The following is a 16,985-nucleotide window of genomic DNA, read 5'->3' as shown; positions in this document are numbered from 1 at the left end:
CACATGACCCGGAAGCTGTGCGCCGGCTCCCTCGGCCAATAAAACGAGATGAGCGCCGCAACCCCAGAGTCGGCCACAACTGGACCTAATGGTCAGGGGTCCCTTTACCTTTAAGGAAAAGTGGGACATTCTAGTGTCAAATCAGAAACTGGGATGGCTTCTATAATTACTTGACTGTCCCTGGAAAATAGGGACACTTGAAGGGACTGTAATTATGACTCCCTAGGCCTCTGGTAAACCTTCCTGAGGTTCTCTCACCCCTCCTCTCAGGACCCTTCCTTGCATGCTTTTGAGTGGCTGGCAGGTGTCCTTTTGAACAATGGTAACACCTCTTGCTTTCCTAGGTGGATGTGCATAAAAACAAACAAACACAACCCTCTGATAGTTGCAGGTCTGACTCCTACTGCACTGACCTAAAGATCACATCATTTGCACCAGCCACTTTTGAATGTGAGGGAATGTGGCTCTTGGATGGAAGAAAAAGGTTGTCCCCCCCCCCGGCCCACTTTTAGTCTGTGCGCACACTGTAACTTTAGATGATATTTGGAGCACATTCTTTCCCTCAAAGAATTCTGGGAACTGTAAGGGTAACGTGAAATTGGAACTCTTTCTCAGCCGGAACTTGCCGGAACTCCATTCTGGCACCTCTCAGGTGGGCGCCATTGCCATTCTAAGAGAACAAGGAAGGTGTTCCTAGTGATCCCTGGCACCTCTTTTTCTAGAAAAATAACACTGGGTCAAAATACATTGCCCAAAATTCTTTGAGAGAGAGAAGGGTGTGCTTTAAAAATCGCCTTAGAAGAATCCCAGCATGCAGGATGTGAATAGCTCAACAACTGGCAGGTCAATACATTCTGTTGCCTGAGGCCAACAAACCCTGAGAAGTGCATAGAAAACCCCACAAGAACCTCTCCCCGACTATATAAGTACAATAATAATGAACTAAATATCTTGCTGCCCTCTCACAACATCCCAAATCAGCTGCCTGAGGTGGCTGCCTCGCCCTGGCTAATGAGAGGGCCGGCTCTGTTGACCGTAGTCTACTCTATACTCACTTTGGATTAGCCTCTTTCCTTGGTCATCCCTTACAACCATTGGAAATATAACCGGAAAAAATGAGTTTGGTTAAAATTCCGGATCATTGGAAATCTCACTTAACGGTGCATTCCTGATTGTGTCTACTCAGAAGGAAGTGCTGCTGAATTCAGTGAGGCTTACTCCGGCCCCAGGTAAGTAGGGATATTGCTGCACCATAAACTTGTAACTGAGAGCTTTATTCATTTGTAAAGCACTAACCTCACACCAGGCATTGATTATTATAAAAAATGAAGCAAACAAAAATCAAAAGGCAGTTTTTAAATACAATGGTACCTCGGGTTACATACGCTTCATGTTACATATGCTTCAGGTTACAGACTCCGCTAACCCAGAAATATTACCTCGGGTTAAGAACTTTGCTTCAGGATGAGAACAGAAATCGTGCTCCGGCGGCACGGCAGCAGCGGGAGGCCCCATTAGCTAAAGTGGTGCTTCAGGTTAAGAACAGTTTCAGGTTAAGAACGGACCTCCGGAACGAATTAAGTACTTAACCCAAGATACCACTGTAGTGGTTAAAATCAGTGCAATTTTGCATCAACATGTTGGTCCACTGTGAAAAGCTTATCCTTGATCTTAGGAACCATTCTGCAAAATTTGATTAAAATTTTGGTAAAAAATGTTACCAAAATTTGGTAAAAATCAGTGCGTTTGAAGGGGGTAGTCCGCCATCTTTGTTCAAAATGGCGTCCAACTGATCTAAACATAGACAAAAACCTGCTCCTTCATCTCAGCAACCATCATGCAAAATTGGGCTGTGATAAGAGGTGACAAAATGCATAGGAAACAGACAAACCACTTTCCAAAATACATAGTAATGTAGTAGAAATATATTAGCAGAATCCTCTGCTTTTTAGTCAGCAACAGCAGCCGCATCTAAACTACCTGAGCTGCAATATTGTGACTAGTCTGTCTGGACGTTTGGTTTTTGGTAAGGAAATTGTTTGAGGTTAATGTTTCTCGACCTGTAGGGAAATCCAGCATTTTTGTAAAGCTAATGTGGTTTCCCGCCCCCCCCGCCTTGTACATTTACATTCTTGTTTTCCGGAGCAAACCTCTTGTTTGTTAGTTATATGTTTTGCTGTGGATTATTCCAAAACTCTAGCTTTCCAGAACGCCACTGGTGTTATAACTTTTTAAAACTGGTTTTTAATTTCAAGTAACAAAACATACCGATATCTGATGGGACCTGTTGTGGCTGCAAGAAGGCCCAGTAGGGCCTGCCGCAGGCTGCAGAATATTGAGGGGGCCCAGCACCCTCCTTGAAAATGGGGGGGGGCCTTGGCACCCGCAAATGGTACTCCTGAGTAGGGCTAATTTGGGGTCTGGTCGTAACGATTGTCCCATCATTTGATTAATGAGCCTGATTTGGCTGCTGCGCAAAAGGAGGAGTGTTGAGTTACTGGGACTAAAGTGGAATCAAAAGATAAATGTTTCAATCAAATCTGATTTTAGAAAAAGGTTAACAATGTCGTCTTGTCCATTTTCCAATAAGAGAGTGAACACATGAAGTCTCGGCCCCCATTATTCTCCATTTTTAACCATGTGACCTGGTCTGAGCCTTGTAAAATCAAAAGGATATTGTATAAGTGAGCGGAGTCTTTATATCATTTTAGCATAGGTATTGCTATATCTCTGTTCTTGATCCTATAAAGGTAGCCGTGGTCTCTTGTTAATATATATTTTTTGCGAATTATTAACATGAAAATTAGGTATGTTTATTGAGAAGACTCAGAATAAGTAAAAGGAAAGCACAGTAATAGCATCATTTTTGTTATAGAAACTCTGCCCCCAACCATGACAATGTTAGCTTTAACCAATTTTTGAGCTTAGTTGTTAAATCTTTTGCAAGGGAGTAAATTTCAGTTGTTTTAGTTTAGATAGATTCATAGGTATATTACAGAGTTTCAGGACAGTTGTTTTGTGCCAATGCAGTTGTAGGTCTGGCAGGGTGTGTATACACACCAACTCAGATTAGGTGAATTTAACTGTTAACCCAGATATCGTGCCATATATAGCAAGCTGGTGCATAACAGCAGGTAATGAAGTTTCAGGTTCAGAAAGGAATAGTGCAGCATCGTTTGCAAAATATTGATAAGATGGGTTTTTCCAAATAATTCAAAACCTTTTATCATCATCTGCTTTCAGTGCCAAAGCTCCATGGCCAGGGCAAAAAGCAGGAGATACAATGGGTAGCTCTGCTACATGCCCCAGCCAATGGGAAATGTCAAAACCTGGACCTGTGACCCATAGTATAAATTATAAAGCATATCCACACAGGATGCACTAATACCAAAGTGGTGTTATACTATACTATACTATACTATACTATACTATACTATACTATACTATACTATACTATACTATACTATACTATACTATACTATAGTGTTAGGACTATAGAGCTAAGTCAGCCAACTCCTGTGGTATTTATTCATTTACTTATTTATTTTTCAAACTTTTATAAGAAAGCATCACATTACAATGCACATTTTAATTGGGATGGGAAACCAAACTGGACTTACTTTTGCATAATAGCAGCCTATATCATGCTGCTGCTGCTGCTGCTGATTTGTTGGCTTCGGTGCTTTTAACTATTTTATTGATTATTCCTATTTTGTTTTATGAGTTATTGTAAATCACTCTGGAAGTTTTTAACTGGAGGGCAGTGTAGAAAGGTTTGAAATAAATCAATGCAACTTAATTTTATTTATTTATGGTGATTGCATTCAATTTTTCTGATGCATATGAGGCCCTCAGAGTAGCTTATAGCCAGGGCTTTTCTTCTGCTGGAGCTCACCGGAGCTCAGCTCCGGCACCTCTCAGGTGAACACCATTGCCATTCAGTAGCACCTTAAAGACCAACTAAGTTAGTTCTTGGTATGAGCTTTCGTGTGCATGCACACTTCTTCAGATCTGAAGAAGTGTGCATGCACACGAAAGCTCATACCAAGAACTAACTTAGTTGGTCTTTAAGGTGCTACTGGAAGGAAAAAAAAATTTTGTTTTGTTTTGACTATGGCAGACCAACACGGCTACCTATCTGTAACTGGAACCATTGCCATTCTAAGAGATCAAGGGAGAAGTTCATAGTGAGCTCTGGCACCTCTTTTTCTTGAGAAGTAACACTGCTTATAGTGCATGCAAATAATGCCATCGGCATCAAAATGAATAATCTTTCTATTTACATAAAAATGCAAGACTGTTGTCACGCTGTAGTTTGCATGGCTGCCAGCAGATGGCCACATCGACTCCAGTGGGATGGCAAGTAGGCAAGTGAGCATGGCGGCCAGGAAAGCGATTTAGTGGGGATGGCGAGCAGAGTCAGGGGTAGACTTTGGTAATCTTTCATAAGATTTGGCCCTGTGTGAGGCCAAAATTTGGCTCCCCCAAACCGATCTTCTCACTTTTGCGCCCTCTTGGGGAACCACCTGCCCTGTCCTAAATGCAGAACTGGCAGAGTCTACCAGCCTCTACCAGTTCAAGAGCAATAATCCAGTACAGTAGTTAGTTGATTAATCAACACAGTACCGGGATCAGCTGTTTAATCTACCAGTTAAAATTCGGATTGCATTTTTATCTATTATCTAACAGCAGAATTCTGCACAACTTTATGCAGAAGTAAATCCCAGTTTATTGAATGATGATTGCTCCCAGGGATGCTCACTAACCCAGGAGTAAATCCCATGTGAGTAGACATTCCTAGAGTTGGATTATGCCGCACAAAGGCTCTCCAAATTACACCTTGGTTGCAAAAAAACAACAACCCTGATAATTTCTGTGGCTTCACTGAAACATGCAAAAGACATTTAGGCTAAGCTGGGGGAAAGGGCAATGAATAAAATGAGTCATCTTCTCGAAGGAGGTTTGAGTGTCTCTGCAAAGATAAAATGTGTTAGATTGCAGGGGAAAAATAGCTGCAGAGTTAAATGCTTCCTCTCCTCCACAACCCAGGTGGTTGTTGAAGACTGGTAACATTTTAATCAGGCTTGAAGTAAATTTAATTAAAACGCTGAAGATAAAAATTCAATTACAAGGAGAAGTGAATTGCCCAGTTTGTCCTTAAGCATATAAATATTTCCTCTGTGCTTTTACTGAAACAATCCTATGCATTTTACTTAGCAAAAAGACTACATAACATATCCCAACATGTTTAAAGCACACGACGTCCCCAAAGAATCTTGGAAACTGTAGTTTACTTCTCACAGAGCTATGATTCCCAGCACTGTTAACAAGCTACAGTTCTCAGGAGTGTTAATTTTTTAAGCCATCTGTTTAAAATGGATGGTGTGTACACAGCCAGTGTGTGCTCATGTCGCTGTGCAGCCTTGCAGTGCTCTGCTTTTAGCGCCACCTAATATTGCCCCATTCTACATCTTCTTAGCTGCTTTCTGCCCTGCCAACTGCAAAGGTGGATCTACACACAGGGGGGAAAACGCTATAAATAAGTCAGAAATTAGGTCGTTATAACAAAAAAAAAAAATTAACCCCTTTGGAAAAATGCATAGAAGAACGTAACTGCTTTCTAGCGTCATTGGTGTTGCATGTTTATAGCGCATTCAAATTGTCATTTCTTTCCTAATGTGGCTGAGTCTCAATAGTCACCAGCCACCACCACTGCCTTTATTACAGTGATGTGTTTTGGTGTAATGGGAAGCTGTTCCTAAGATTACGAGTGATCAAGGCAGGCACTGCTAACAAGACGTGGACGCAGATTTTATTTTAATCCCTGGTCTATTGGGGGCATTGCTAATTGTTTGCTATTTGTATGGATTTCCATGAATTTTTCATTAAACTCAGTAATTTTGGAGGGTTGTTAAATGCATTGCTAATTGCTTGCTATTTGCATGGGTGGGCGTGTTGTTTTCATTAGTTTAACGTGTTTGTTTTGCTTTTGCTTTTTTAATGGGATATAAGCTTGTTATATATGGCTCATGGGGCCGAGCATTTAAGAAAGGGGGACTTAGCCTGGTTCTGCACCCATGCACCCATGTGCACCTGACTGGGTCTTTTAATAAACTGTGGCACAAAGGCAGGAGTTGCAGGTGGTGCTGAAAACAGCTGTCCAGCTGTGGAAGATGGCAGTCTCCAAAGACTAACCAGCCTTCCTGTTTGTCTTGTGGTGGCAATTAAGCAGGCGGCCTTCAAAAACATTTTACTTTGTCCCGTTCGCCTATTAGGTGTTGAAAAGGCAAGGAATGGATGATGCACAATGAGCTTTTTAAGTTGCCTAATTGGCCATAATTGTCACAGAGCTTTTTCTATTAAAAAAAAAAAAAAAGCAGCAGCCTTTGGGATGTTGGGCAGATTCCTATAAGGTCAGGAAGTATATTATACTGACTTCCTTGGTCCATTTAGCTTGGTATCATCTCTGTCCCATCCTTCGCCAGCCTGGTGCCCTCAGTATGCTTTGGGCTATAGTTCTGCTGCCAGGATTTCCCCAACCCTACCGGGAGATGCCATTGGTGATTGAACCAGGGATCTTGTGCATATAAGGCAGAGGCTCTACCACTCAGCTGTGAAACTCTCTCTTAAAAGTAAAGCGAATATTCTAGTCCTCATGGTTTATTTTATGTACCGTAATTAATGAGAAGAGTCTCATGCTCGACCGACTAAAATGTTACTCAAATAAAATGTGGGGTGTGATAGCAGAAGGTGCCTCATTTGTGGCTGCCAAGTGAGGTTGCCAACTGAGCCGGGGGCGGGAAAGCTGGGTCTGTTCTTATGCCTTTATGGGCAGCGTGAGATGCAGAAATCACTGTGTGTGTGTGTGTGTGTGTGTGTGGAGAGATAGCAGGGGCATCATAATCAAATTATTATTTGAGGTGCCAAAGCTACAACGGGCAGCTGAATAGTTAGCAACCACACATTTAACAATTAGCGCACAGCAACTTCCTGGTCAGACGTTAAAAAATAATTGAACCGAGACACTTCTTCAAATAAGCAGAAGTTGTCTTCCGGTAAAAAGTGACTTACAGAAATATCTCCACATATAGCAAGGCAGGGTTGAAGGATTAAACCACCACAACCACCACCTCAGAGAAGCTCTGTAGAGAGGTTTGTGATGGCTAATAATTATTCCCTTATTAAAGGCATTTTCTGCTTGTCTGCAGCTTCCAAAGATTGAAGGGAATATGGAGTAGTAAAGCAGATTGCAAGTGCAATCTTAAAAACATCTTGGGCCCAATAAAACCATGAAAAGGGGATTGTAGGAAGGGCACAGAGAACCCTGAAGGAAAGCCTGTTGTCTTGAACATAATTACAATTTATTTTTTACAGTCCAATGTGTTCTTCATGGATACATATGTAGTGATTTGTTAGATTTTTGTACAGTGGTTTTCAAATGTCCTGGAAGTTGAACGTTTCTGTTTTTGAATGCCGAAAACCCGGAAATAAATGCTTCAGTTTTCGAACAAGCCTCAGAAGTTGAACATGCTACGCGACTTCGCAATCTGGAGGTGTAGGTGTCGCCTATTGAGGTTTCGGTTTTTGAACATTTCAGAACAGATTACGTTCAAAAACCAAGGTACCACTGTACATTGTTGATCGAATTAGAGCCAAAAGCTTATGTTGGTCTAATCAGTGGATGCATCAGCTATAGCTGTAGATTAGCATGGCATCTGCCAATGTAGTGCGCACCAGGTGCATGGAACTTCCATCAGCCTCACCAAGTCCAAAACACCTGGAGGGGCAGCAAAAGTTGGACTGGTTGGCAAAGAGCTAATTGCACAGAGTTTCACTTGAAATAAAAATAAAAATGGAGGTTATTTTCGTTCAGACATATGTAATGCCGCCCCAACTGAAAGAGAAACCTGCTAGCAGAAATGGCATTTCCTCCTTACAAGGAATAGAATCTTTCATTTCTTAAACACTGCCTTACACCTTTTTTCAGTTCTGCATTCTTACAGCGAGGTCATTTTCAGTGTGGGAATCTTCTATGCTGTACTAAGGAGAGTGGGGAGGTATCAGTAGAATACCCTCCTAGTGTCCCTATTTTACAGGGACAGTCCTGGAACTACAAAAGCCATGCCAGTTTCTGATTTGATCCCAAATGCTTGGGGGGGGGTTGACCAAATATGGGGGGGTAGAGAAGGGGAGTGAGAAATGCCCCCATTTTTATCTGAGAAATGTTGAAGGGTGTGCAGCAGTGTGGGCGAGGCCCCAAGGGCCTCAAAATGAATAGCTTATCACTTTAAGAAACTGCTGCGGAACTGGGGGCAGGGGATGAGAGTTGCAGAAGTACCAGAAATAAGGGAGGGGAACAAAATGGGAGGGGAGAGGTCCCCAAACAGGTCCGTTGAGACTGAGCATACTCTGTGGGCATGGAATGCTGAAAACTCTTTGTGTGGAGGGCAGGGGTCACCGATTTTTCTGGCCTAGTGGGTATATTTAGAAATTTGAGAGAGTTCTGGGAGTGCCTGTCACAAAATGGCTGCCATGGAGGAGGTGGTTAGTAAATGGCAGGTAAAGATGATGATGATTATTATTATGATAATAATAATAATGACACAAGAGAGAAAATTATGCACATTTTGAGATTTCGACAAGGACTAGAACCGCCAGACACTTTCAAATATGATTTGGCATTCCTGTATGACATACAGTGAAACCACCATTATCAGGACAACCTTCGTCAGCAGCCTAGCAAATCTAGAACTAAATACTTGGTGATTTGTTAAAGGTGATCGTCTTGACTTCAATTTTAACACGTCTGCAACCACTGATTCTACATGCCTGTTTTCATAGTTTGGCTTTTCACCTTTTATTTTCCGTCTGTTATAATTGTTCACTCTGTTTTATATATAATGACATTTAAGAAAAATAAATACTAAAATAATAATAATAATGGCGGACATGGGAAGCATGGCATAACAAAAAATTAGAGATACCTGAGGGTATGTTCTACTGCTCATGATTATGGATCTTTTTAGTTTTCCAGTTAAATCTGAGAGTCCGGGACACCTTGTGGGCCCCATGGTGGTCATAGGCACTGGACTGGCAACCCTTCGTATAGGGGGGTGGAATGGAGTATTCTGAAAAAGGGGGCGTTGTCCGGCTGGAACCATGAACAAGAGGACTCCACATTGCAATATTTTGTTAAAAGCCCTACGAGATATATCTAAAAGGCCACTGATGCTCAGTTTGCTGCATTGAACATGTTTAACAGCTAAAATTGTGCATAAAGTTTTTTTTAAAAAAATAAATATTGGCAGAGAAAAATCAGATGTTTAAATCGACTCTTCAGAAATCCTGAATCACTCGGAACTCTGGATAAAACAGCAGCAATAATATGGAAGAATGTTTTTAAGTGAAAGACGTTTTTTAAGTGTAATACGTAATGCTTTTCCTAATGTTTTAACCGCTTTAGGACTTTGCTTCCGTTTTCAGACGTTGCATCTCTTTGCCGCCCTGCGCTCCTTGAGGAGGGAAGGCAGGGTGCAAATTCAAGAAGCGATGGCAATGCCGCAGGGCGTCCTGTGTGGGGCTGCCCTTGGAGGCTGTTCGGGCCGGGGTGGTTGCCTGGGCTTGAGGGTTGATGGGAGTTGTAGTCCAGAACCATCTGGAAGGTAGCCGGTTGAGGAAGGCTGACCCTGTTGCTTTTGTGCGTGCTGCCTGCGAGAAAAAGTTGTCGGCAAACGCTTCCTGTTGCCGCAGAGACTTTGCAAACGGTCCCTTGGATAGCGCCAAGCCCAGCCTTCGAGAAGGAGGGGGGCGCCGAAGACTTCCTAGGCCGGCGTTCTCCAGATTCTCCCTGGCAAGGTTTATTTTATTTTATTTTTTTCAGTTCAGTTCAGTTCATTTTTATTTATATTTTCAGTCGGCGCCGGTCAAGAGATCCGCTTGCTTTCCTGCCGGGGAAGGGATCATGGATGCTATCCTCAGGTCAGTAGAAGGGGTGGTGGGCGCATCATGAATAAAGATTTGACACTGTATGTCAGCCTCTGCCCTCCCAGGGATCCAGAGTCTTCTCCAGCAGCTGGTCCTACTCGGAGTAGACCCATTGAAGTTAATGGGCTCGGCTCGTTTAGGCTCATGAATTTCCATACTCTGAGATGGATCGTAGCAGGCGGCAACGCTTGGTTTATTCTGGGTTGTATCCAGCCCTTACTCAGAGTAGACCCTTTGAGATTAATGGGCAAGGCTAGCCCAGGCGCAATACTTTTGAATGGGTGTACTCGTGAGTAAAACCTAGCAGGGATGCAACCCTCTGACTTTTATCCTGACTTTGAATTCCACCCCATTCCAGTCCTCCCAATTTAGTAGCACATGATGCTTGTTTTTCTCTGCGATGCTCTTTATTTTCCTTTTTTGAAGGGGGGGGGGCCTTTTCTGGGCAGAATTTCAGCCCTTGGGAATTGTGTGTCCTGTTACCCAGAGGGGTAAATGTAAAATGGAGGTGAATGGAAATCTAGATTAGTTTCTAACGGTTGCTATGTGCACGTATAAGACCTTGAGCACAGTGCCTCTGAGCATGTTCAGAGTGCCCTTAGAACACTGTCTTCTACCAACTCAAACTGTTTATTCAGCCTGGTGTTCCGGTAGAGGACTTTCCCAGCAGATGCTGCCTGATTTATTTTATTTTATTTTATTTTATTTTAAATAATCTTTATTAATTTAAATTACACACATATACAAAGAATTTACAATCTCATACTACAAAAAAATTAAAGAAAAAACAATTAAGAAAAGAAGAAAGAAGAAAAAGCAGATTTATGTGCATAAAAACACTTAATCTTCCTAATTAATACTTAAATAAACACTTAAAAAATACTTCTGACAAAACGAGTCTTCCAATAATTCTCATTGTACTGTTTATACTGTTCTTGTTTTTTTCACACAGTTTTATATTGCTGCCTGATTTATTTTAACTGGAGATGCTGGGGGACCTTCTGTTTCTGTGCGCCATTAAACATTTCAGATTTGGCCATGAGAGATGCAAGGGCTCTGTGTCAGAACATTGTGAGTTATAGGTACCTTTATTATCCATGAAAAACTTTCAATAAAAACAAATTAAAATAATGATAATAATATTTGCCTGCATCTCAGCATCCTGACCTAAGGTGGATAACCTCAGCAGGCACACTTATATTATCGGATTAAAAAGTGGGTGCCCGAAATCATGTTTGGCTAAAGATTTAGCCCTGATCTGAAAAGCTGGAGGACTGTTGCAAAGTACCGGTATATAAAATGTTAAAATTGGGGCTTAGACGTCTGAAATAAAGGATGTCAATTTTGCAGTTGGGGTGGTAGATATTGTTGCTTTAGTGTTATGGGGAGAGGGGAGGAGTGGTCTTACTGCTGGGGTGTGTATGTCTTTGTATGGAGCAGACTTGATATTTTTTTAAGGATGCTGAGCTCTCTGAAGCTCAAGAGCTATGGGGTTGTTAATCTTCATTGTGGGGCCAACTGTTTGCTTCTTTCTCCTCAACCTTTTGAAGTATGACATGTTCTGAAAATAGTTTTACTTTGATTTTTACGGGGGGGGGGAGCAGAAGTATTATATGCCATGCTATTCAGTTTTAACCCAGGCAAGAAATAAATAACACCACGGTTCGGGTCCGTACTGGTTTGTTTATCTCAGCCTTGAAGCCAATCCCTATTTTGGTGCAAGATCTGGTATTCTGCGAATCTTCTCATTTCTTTATTTTAAAGGGGCATGCATTTATAAGACTTTAGTCCTCATTGCTATAGAGAGAAGCTTGACAAAGCTAATCCGCACTCCTGTGCAAGATTCGGTATTCTGAGAATTTCAGTATAGTGGTACCTTGGGGTACAGATGCTTCAGGTTACAGACTCCTCTAACCCAGAAATAGTACCTCAGGTTAAGAACTTTGCTTCAGGATGAGAACAGAAATCACGCGGCGGTGGGAGGCCCCATTAGCTAAAGTGGGAGCTCAGGTTAAGAACAGTTTCAGGTTAAGAACAGACCTCCAGAACGAATTAAGTTCTTAAACCGAGGTACCACTGTATGTATTTATTTATAAGAGGGCTTACATTTCTAAGGTTCAAGTCCTCTTTATTACAGGGGGTGGGGAAAGCTTGTGAAACATGGGCAGTGTTGGGCTGTTGGAAAATGTTTCATTTTCCTTTGAGTTACGTATCAGTATATACAAACATGCATTATATTGGTCTCCTCGCAGCTTTATTAAGTCATCCTCTTCCTGTTATGCTCTGAAAATACCCCTGGCAAATAAATGCCTCATCTTTGCAGATGTCTCCCCCCCACCCCCCAGTGCGGCCTGTAGAGGTTTTCGTTTCATGTGTTGTTGTTGTTGTTTTCTATCCTAAGTGCAAGTTTGCCTGGCATTGTAAGTGCTTGGCAAGTCAGATTTGTAATAACAAAGCACTTAGTGTAGGGCTACTGCGTTATCAAGGGGAATGATAATTTGCTCACTTAGCTAGCAGAGTAGTATTTCTGCCTCTGTGACCTGTAGATGGACAGGGCTGGCTGGTAAACTAGCTTTGCTCCTGGGGTCTGTTGTGTGTGTGGGGGGGGTAAGCTGGATTCACCCCCTCTGAAGGTCGAAGAGAAAAATGCAGGAATGTGGCATAAGATTCCAGAAATGGAATGGGAGGTCAGCAGCCATGGACTCATGATGTCACAGCTACGACGTCACCAGCACTGGCCTTTAGCTCCATGCGCTGCCAGAACAAAACATCTCTCCCTGCGGGGGTTTGGGGGGGCAGGACAAGGAAAGTATTTGCTTGCTGTGTCAAGAACTCCTGTTTCTCAGCAACTGTTGTTGGCAATCTTGCCTGTGCTGGGAAACGGGAACTTAACTGAGAACAGGCACTGTCTGGACTGATTTTATTGATGGCTGTGGACTCTGCTTGGAAACGACCTGGTCTGTTTTTTTTATTTAAAAAATCTCAAGTGACCCCAAACAGCATTACATTCTGCTTGTTACTCAGTGTTCGGCACAAACTCTACTGTCAGGAGGGAACATCTGATTCCGCACCCGTCTGACCCACCACCGCCCCCCCCAATCATTTGGACGACATGCTCCAAAGCAGAGCTATTTTGAATTTTCATTGTGCAGTATATTTTCTGTGGCATTGGCTGCCTTTGGATGTTTTGTCAGCATTGGAAAGATGAGCTGTAACAATTTTAAGATAAATAATATTCTGAGTTAGGAACATAGGAAGCTGCCTTACCATTGTTCCACCTACATCTAGTGTTGTTCCACCTGAGTTCAGTGATGGACATGTTTGGGGAGCATGTGAGAAGTCCTAAATTCAGTCCTTATCAAAGGGGTGAGGAACCAGTGGTCCTCTAGCTGTTTTCAGTTTGCTCTAACCATCTCTAACCATTGGCTGGTGGGAGTTGGGAGCCCAACTACGCCTAGAGGGCCGCAGGTTGCCCATCCCGGAACTAGACTGCCACTTTCCTCTACTGAAAATGTGATAGAAAATGTGGAAAATAAAAGCATTGTTTTGTTGTCAGGTGACAGGGAAAAAATCCTCTCTGTCTGAGACTCTGGAAATTTGCTGCCAGTCAGAGCAGGCGAATCCAGGGTAGATAGATCAGTGGTCATGCTTAGTTGGCATCCACATTTAAAAACACATTTAATGCACATTGAAAGCACATGACACCCCTCAAGATAATTCTGGAAACTGCAGTTTGCTAAGGGTGCTGGGAATTGTAGTTCCATAGAAGTAAGCTATGGTTCCCAAGAACGGTTTCCCCAAAGAATCCTGGCCACCTTTGTTTGTTAAAGGCTCTCAGAATTGTAGCTCTGGGGGGGGGGTAAAGTAGTTCCCAAAGAATCCTGGGAACCACAATTTACTAAAAGGGCTGCGAATTGCAGGTCTGTGTGGGAGTAGACGACAGTTCCCAGGATTCTTCGTTGTTGGGGGAGTATCATGTGCCTTAAATGTGTCATTTCAGGTGATGTGATGTGAGCAGGAACTGCTAACTTTCACCCCACCTCTCACCCTGCACTAATATATTTCAAATACAGCTGGAGTCTCCTGGGGCGGCATCAAATGTGTGTTTGTCCCTCCCCCCCCCCCTCGGCCGCTCACCCCCGCCGAGTCATCCCTGGCTCAGCTTACGCATCTGTAACTCAAAACAAGCAACAGTCATAAATGCTTCTGGCATGCCAAAGCTCATCTTGTAAACATGTCTGGGGTTTGATGTGTGTGTCCCGGCTGCAGAGGGCAGGGAGGGTGTCAGTGAAGCCTCTTCTCTATTTCCTCTACTGAGCCCCCGCCCCCACCCCGCCCCACCACTCAGCACCCACACCCCCCATGCTTATATTTCCTTCCCTTCCTAGGAAGTTGAATGTGTGGGTTGTGGTGGCTGCATCTTGGCCAAAAGGGCTCAACAGATAATACTTTTTATTTTTTTTAAAAAAGCAAGAACCACAGTCTGCATTTCTGGGAATTTTTGCACCCAGCTTAGCAACAGATGAGGAAATGGCACATACGCTCTGAGGGGCTGTCATGCAAAAGTGGTGAAGACTGACAAATGGCACCCAAGGGTCCTGCAAGCTGCATTATTTGGGGTGGGGTGGGATGTTGCTTCACACAGACACACACACACCCAACTCTTTCCCAGAAGGTTCTGGTGCCTCCTAGTCCTTTATCAGGTATATTGTGGTTAGAAAGTCAGCACCTGGCACTGTCAGGATTTACATGGAGATGCTGTACTGGGAAGAAACCTCACCTGCTGAATCTCTGCCTCTCGAGTAGCTCTCTTGGGAAAGGGTGCAAGATGGCTAATCTTTTTGAGACATGGTACCTTTATATTATTACCTTTCAGAATTCAGCATTGGAAACTTGCAGAGAGGCATAACTATTATTGCATCCATCCCATTCCAACTGAAAGGGAGACCTCCTTCCAATAATTATGGTGGGGTGGAGGTGGAAGTTTGAATTTGGGTGTGCTAGGTAACCAGTGACTTCCCTTTACTACTCATGGGTCCAGAAAAAATAGGACATCTCTCAACAACTGCCACGATCCTGGTGATATTTTTATTAGCATTAATTTCCGGCTAATGATCAGGTGGCAAATCCAGCCTCCCAAACTTCTTGGTATTATTTTGCGCTCTCTTTTTGTGGTTAAGTTTCTAGTCCTTAGGATTGTGTTCCTTCTCATAAGGACAGCAAACTTGCTTTTCAGGAAAGACGAAAAGATGATCCAGGTGCTAAATTCTTTGTTTATAAACCCCTAGCTAGTTTTAGCCTGTTTGGGGGCAAAACTGAAAACCACCACATTTCTATCTGTCTTGAGACCTTACAGATACATAAGTTTAACTTGTCCTCTCTGCTTCTCCTTGGTGGCAGGTTGTAGCTGAGACCGGAGCAGGATGCCCCCTGGGATTGCTTGCCCTGTAGAATTTTGGTCCAAAGAAGCGAACCAGAGCATTCAAGTCGACTTCCTCTTACCCACTGGCATTTACTTGACCCTCTCCATTTCCTGCAATGCAAGTCTTAACACCATCAAACAGGTACTCAGCTCTTTCTCTTTTTATCTTTCTCCATCACAAAGGAGTTGCCAAACTCATTCCACATGTTTTCTGTAAGCAAGAGATTGTGCAAGGTCCCGAGGTTCTCTGATGCATCCCAAGCCAGGGCTGGAAAAATTCCATGAAGCTAAAATGTTGTTAGTGAAAAGAACTAACAACATATTCACCCAAGGGCCAAATGTGGCCCTCCAAGCTTCTCCGTTTGGCCCCCTGGACTCTCTCCCAAGACACACCTCTCAACAGCCCTGCCCTGCTCCCTCCTCACCTAGTCAGATGGGCAGGGTACTACTGCTGCTGCTGCTACTAGTACTACTTCAATTATTATTATTATTATTATTATTATTATTATTATTATTATTATTTATTATGTCCAGCTAGGATAGGTCATTGAACTATGAGCATGCCTCTTGCTTGCTTTCGTGGACGGAGGATAGAGACAGATTTCTCTCTGTGTGTAGTCTACTATACAGAGATGAAATTTGCATTCATTGCCCTACCTACTTTCCCCTCTGACCCCTCCCACCATCGGAATGCGGCCCCTGGAAAGCTGCCCAGAAGGGAATGCAGTGCTCTTATTTGAGAATGGTTCCCTGTCCACCTTCTGGCCCTTGCAGAGAACTGTATGCACCTTTCAGACCCTCCCAGCAGCCAGCATCAAAGGCAGAAATCCTTGTATTTCCCTAGCCTTGGAGCTTAGCAGCCGGCCGTTTTGTTACAGGAGCTGAAGTGCAACCTGGGCAAAGCAGAAAGTCACTCTCTGTTTATCAAATAAAGGAAGTGGCAGTTGACCTGTTCGAGGTGAGATTGCACTTCCCCTTCTTAAAAGATCCAAGATTGCATCTTGGCAGGTGCATCTAAGACCTCATCTATTCCAGGAAATGCCCACATTTAGTTTTACTTACCTACCTGTTTCTCTGTCATTAAAAAACAATCCAAGCGGTTTATTTGATTCCCTCACCCCCAGGACTTTTACGTCAAAAACTTGCTGTGATACCTCAGTTAGTGCATTTGAATTAGTTTACAGGACAGGGCAAAAATTTCAGGAGTATGATCCTGATTTCGGGTACCAGTGGCCTGGCTAGCTATGGAGAGGCACCAGAAAGATTCATGAGGTGGGAGCACCATTGTGCGTTGTTATCATGAAATGTGTCATGTTGCCATGGTGAAAAATTGCTACAAAACTGCAACTTACTCAGGGGACAAATTAAAGCAACTTGGTGGCGATTTGGCTTAACTTTACCATATTCCAAGGACACGTTCCAGGCAGGCAAGATGCTCAGAGTGCAATAAAGAAGGACCAGGGAAGGTGTGGCCTCAGGAGAGGTGGTGTGGTTTGGAGAGAGTTCTGAGGGCCAGATAAGAGAGGCTTTGAGGGCCGGCTCCCCACCCCCTGGCCTGAAGTTCCCCCGACATTATTGG

The 16,985-nt window shown here is 43.2% G+C and overlaps 1 protein-coding gene across 6 annotated transcripts in view; it reads left to right on the top strand.

Moving 5' to 3' along the window:
* Positions 1-1,199: 1,199 nt before the first annotated feature.
* Positions 1,200-16,985, top strand: part of PIK3CD (phosphatidylinositol-4,5-bisphosphate 3-kinase catalytic subunit delta) — a 47,132-nt gene continuing 31,346 nt past the window's right edge. Inside the window, exons 1-3 of one of the 6 annotated variants that reach the window (XM_083628549.1) lie at positions 1,200-1,229; positions 9,914-9,978; positions 15,385-15,548. In XM_083628549.1, coding sequence (XP_083484675.1) covers positions 15,408-15,548 — 141 coding nt within the window. In that variant the 5' untranslated portion in view covers positions 1,200-1,229; positions 9,914-9,978; positions 15,385-15,407. Of the gene's footprint in view, positions 1,230-8,516; positions 8,560-9,480; positions 9,979-11,033; positions 11,056-15,384; positions 15,549-16,985 lie in introns of those variants that run through there. The other 5 variants (XM_083628552.1, XM_083628550.1, XM_083628548.1 and 2 more) reach the window with 5 other exon arrangements.

The sequence above is a fragment of the Podarcis filfolensis genome (assembly GCF_964270895.1).
Source record: "Podarcis filfolensis genome assembly, chromosome: 8".
Lineage (NCBI taxonomy): Eukaryota > Metazoa > Chordata > Lepidosauria > Squamata > Lacertidae > Podarcis > Podarcis filfolensis.
Note: the sequence above shows the minus strand (reverse complement) of the source record. Positions and strands in the feature narration are given on the sequence as shown.